At 35.6% G+C, this 4,192-nt stretch overlaps 1 protein-coding gene across 1 annotated transcript; it reads right to left on the bottom strand.

The window, feature by feature from the left end:
- Positions 1 to 2,440: 2,440 nt before the first annotated feature.
- LOC115956848 (callose synthase 12-like) lies at positions 2,441 to 2,908 on the bottom strand. The gene has a single exon (XM_031075127.1). It carries the CDS (start codon positions 2,906 to 2,908, stop codon positions 2,441 to 2,443), a length of 468 nt encoding a protein of 155 aa, XP_030930987.1.
- Between the last annotated feature and the right edge of the window lie 1,284 nt (positions 2,909 to 4,192).

Here is a 4,192-nt window from a genome sequence, read left to right as displayed (position 1 = left end):
GTAAGACGTTCCACTACTACTGTGAGGGTTTAGACCTGCCTCTCCAGGGCAATGGGTTGCAGCTCGTCTCCCTGAACGTTGTTGGTGGTTGCCGTTGAGAGAGTAAGTACCATGCAACTCTTTGTTCGGGAAGCGATAGTATGACTTACAAGTCGCTGAAGTGCGTTTTCCCACAGACGGCGCTAACTGATGATACTGAAAAATCAACAGAAAGTTACACGATCCTCACGTGCTCGAGACAGCACTTGCACAACAAAAAGAGAAGACCTAGCAGAGAGCACTAGTATGGTGCCAGCCAAATATCCTCCGAAGGTCATGTTAGAACTGTTCACAACTCTAGGATGTTAGAGCTGGGGGGGAATTATGCGTACCTTGGTTAGTGAGGGTCTTGGGGCTTTTATAGTAATAGAGGGTTGACATATCTTCCTTGGTTTGGAAGGCTTTTCCTTATAGGAGTCCTCATAAGCGTATTTTGCAGAATCCTTTCCTCGTAGGAGACTAACACTTGCCGTGGGGCACAAGATGTTTCCTTATACGTGCATATGTGGAGGCCAAGCCAAGATTATACTAGAAACGTCAATCTTGTGTATCTCCTTCAACTTAGTGTCGTCAGCTTTATGCCTTCCATAATTGACCTCATCAGCTTAAAGTTGTAGACTCCCTACTGTTATTTGTCAGTGGGCACAAAACAAACTGACGGGTTTGTTTGGAACGTCGCTCTGCGCCTTCCCATCAATGAGTATATTTATAATTTTATCCTTATCGGTAAGAAAGGAATTTCATTAAAAACTAAACAGCTAAACAGCCAAAGGAATTGCACCCTCCTCTTACATAAGGACACTCCCACCTATGGATCCTACACAGGGTACCTACCCTTATGTGACAAGGAGATAGTATATACCGGGTGTATGGAATAAGTTAAAGTTTTACTGTGAAGTCAAGTGTCACATGGAACAGAATTCATAGGAAAATCAAACTATTCTGGAGCTTTTGAGTGAAAAAATAAGTACAATTTTAGAAGGCCACAAGGAAAACAGACAATAACAGAGAGCAAAGGGGCAAGCGCACACACATAAATAAATAAATAAAATCAAGGCAAAACTTGTACATACAGTGCTAGAGAAAGTGTCAACAAATAAACACTAGTAGCAACAAGACAAACTAAATTAAATGCTTATCATACGCCCCCCTCTCCCTCTCAGAGAAGTAAACAACATCCATTGTTCTTGACATTAAACCAAACATTGTTTTGTTTCTATTAGACAGCCACCTTTTAAATAAGCCATTTGCCCATTGTCTGATAACATGCTAGAAATACAACAAAATTCATATCAGTCAGACCAGATAGCAATCATGGAAAAGAACCTTCATGTCAGACACAGTAAGCTAAGCACTGTGTACTGATCAAATTTTAAGAAAAAGGAAGATTGAGTATTTTAACACAAAACAAAGGTCTGCCAACTAATTTACTCTACTCAATACTCCCATATTTTTTGGGCATCCATGAAGAAGAATAAATCCATACTATACAGAAAAATACATATATAGCTAATGCCAAGAATAAAAATGATTCTACCAAAGGAAGGAAAAGGAATAGGGTTAGAAATTGGAATCAGGAAAATACCTCAAATTATAAGTCATTGGATTTTTTTCCTGCAACAAGCTGGTTAATGCGGAGGCCCCTACTAAATGCTTCATTGAAAAGGATCCTTGTCTGCATTGACTGAAACCCAGTCAACCATGACAGTAATGCCACAGGAGCCATGACAATTACTCCGAACATTATATCATATAGTCGGGCCACAGAAACAACGCTTTCCCATACAAGAGTAGACCGCAGAAAGGGCCGGAGTACTTGGGAAATCTATATCAGGCCCCACCCAGTGGGGATGAATGCTAACAGGCTAGTGAAAATATCAATAAATGTGAAAGCCGTAAATTGCAGCAGAGCAATTGTCACAAGTATTGCAAGTATAATCACGAGGAATTGGACTAGACGATAGTATATGTGCTCTTTTGCCGCATATTTATCCCGAGCAAATGCTATTACCGCATAAATCGCAAAAATACTATTACCGCATAAATCGCAAAAGCCACAAATACATAGATCCAAGACAACAAGTAAACAGCAATGCTGGTACTTCCAGCTGCAATATTTAACTGATATACTATCCCATACTGGAAGAAGAAGAATCGGAGGTCTAAGATTATTTCCATTATTTTACCCCAAATGTCAGTGTTCCTGAGATGATCTTGCTCCTCATACCACCATCTTTCCCAACTCTGTTCAGCTTTTGCAAAAACACTGCCACGGAACCAAATCCAGTTCATAAAGTCATCAAAGTCGTACACTGTCTTCAACCAATCAAATCCAGAAGGATTGAACACAAAGGGGGCCATAATCCATGACACAACCAGGAACCAACTAGTGATGGTCAAATTAAGCTATGTAAACAAATGTGTTGCCAGCTATAGGACTGTGTGACGCAAAAACTACAAGTATTAACCCAAGTTCGATTGCCTTCACAAAATGGCTACGAGCATAGAGTCTATAATTCTCGGCAAAACCCTTGTGCTCCACGACAAAACCACGCCCGGTAGCCCGATATTTTGCACCACCATGAAGAATAGTACGGCCAAAGTAGTGGGCACGAGTTCCCATTGAGAACGTGTAGAATACGGATGAAAGCTGGAGCTGCATTGTCAGAAAATCCCAGATAGCTTGAAGGAACCCATGCTCAAGAGAGTTTTCCACTATCATCGGAAGGGCAGTGAACAGACCAAGCTGGATGATGAACTGCTGATTCAAGATTGCACCAAGTGCTGCATTGTTATTAGTACTACTTGCCTTACAAGAAGCCTCAACGCCACTAAGAGCCAGATATAGTCGGCCACTTTTAAAAACCATTTTCAAAATAATAAAAACAAAAAATGATTTTTGGGAGACTATTTCTATTTTTGATTTTTTTTTTTTTTTTAAGTTTACAAAAAGTAATGTATTAACCTTCTTTCTTTTCTTTTCTTTTTTTTAGACAGTGATAAGGGATAGAGCTCATGTATTTTATTATTATTATTTTTGAATAATGATAAGTTTCAAATTGAAGCATGAGATTTTTTTTTTTTTTTTTTGTGATAAAGATAAACTCTTTAATTTAAGAAAAAGAAAAGTTTGGACAAATCTATGGGGTCAATTGCTTTTATTTTATTTACAATTATGCCATTAAAAACGTTTTATGTATCTTGAAAACACAATCTCAACTGTTTTTGAAATCTTGGCTTGAACAAGGAAAATATGATACAATTTTCCAAAAACTATATTTAGAGAATATCAGTCAAACAATATATTCAAGTGTAGGACCCACATTTTATGGTTTGCAAAAAAAAAAAACTATATTTAAATTCTCTTACCAAATAGCCCTTAAATACTATAAATAAATAAATAACTTTTATTATTTTAAATTGAATTTGATACATATGTGTGTGTATATATACATTAATAATTATTGTTTTCTTGAAAATTTCAACCTTGTGAATATTTGAATCTAAGATATCTAAACTTTCATTTTCTTTTCTGTCTTTTGAGGGAGGGGAGAGTTCCTAACAAGTCTTCTCACTAGTTGGAGTCTTGGGCCATGCCCTCCAAATTTCTAAAAAAATTAAAGACAAAGTTTAGCAATAAAATCGGTTGTAACTAGTCCAAAACTACAATTTTACTCAATATTTTTTTATTGAAGGTGAATTTTGACAAATCCATCATTGGATTACATCTTCTTCTTATATACTTTATGCTGTCAAAATTTTTAGAAAATTAAAGATTAATAGTCATGTCATCAACTACAAAGGTTAGACTCTTTTGTAGTTGTACTCTGGTTATATAATGTATTATAAACCTGATTTAAAACACTAGTATTATTATTTTCATATGTGTTCTAATAAGTATTATTGTTTACACAAAAAAAAATAATCATGTCATCAATAAATGATTTAAATTGCAAGTTTTTGTAATTTAAAATTATGTATAAAATATAAGTTTATAGATCATATAGTAAATAATATTCGATTGATACCAAATTTGACATGTGTATTAAGAGCGTAATGAATATGCAATTTAAGGGTTAGATTTTTAAAATATATAGTAATATTTATTTTATTGAGTAAGGTTGTAGATTTATTCTACAACCAATTTTATAAC

This window comes from Quercus lobata, chromosome 8, assembly GCF_001633185.2.
Source record: "Quercus lobata isolate SW786 chromosome 8, ValleyOak3.0 Primary Assembly, whole genome shotgun sequence".
Lineage (NCBI taxonomy): Eukaryota > Viridiplantae > Streptophyta > Magnoliopsida > Fagales > Fagaceae > Quercus > Quercus lobata.
This window is presented reverse-complemented; position numbering and strand designations above follow the sequence as displayed.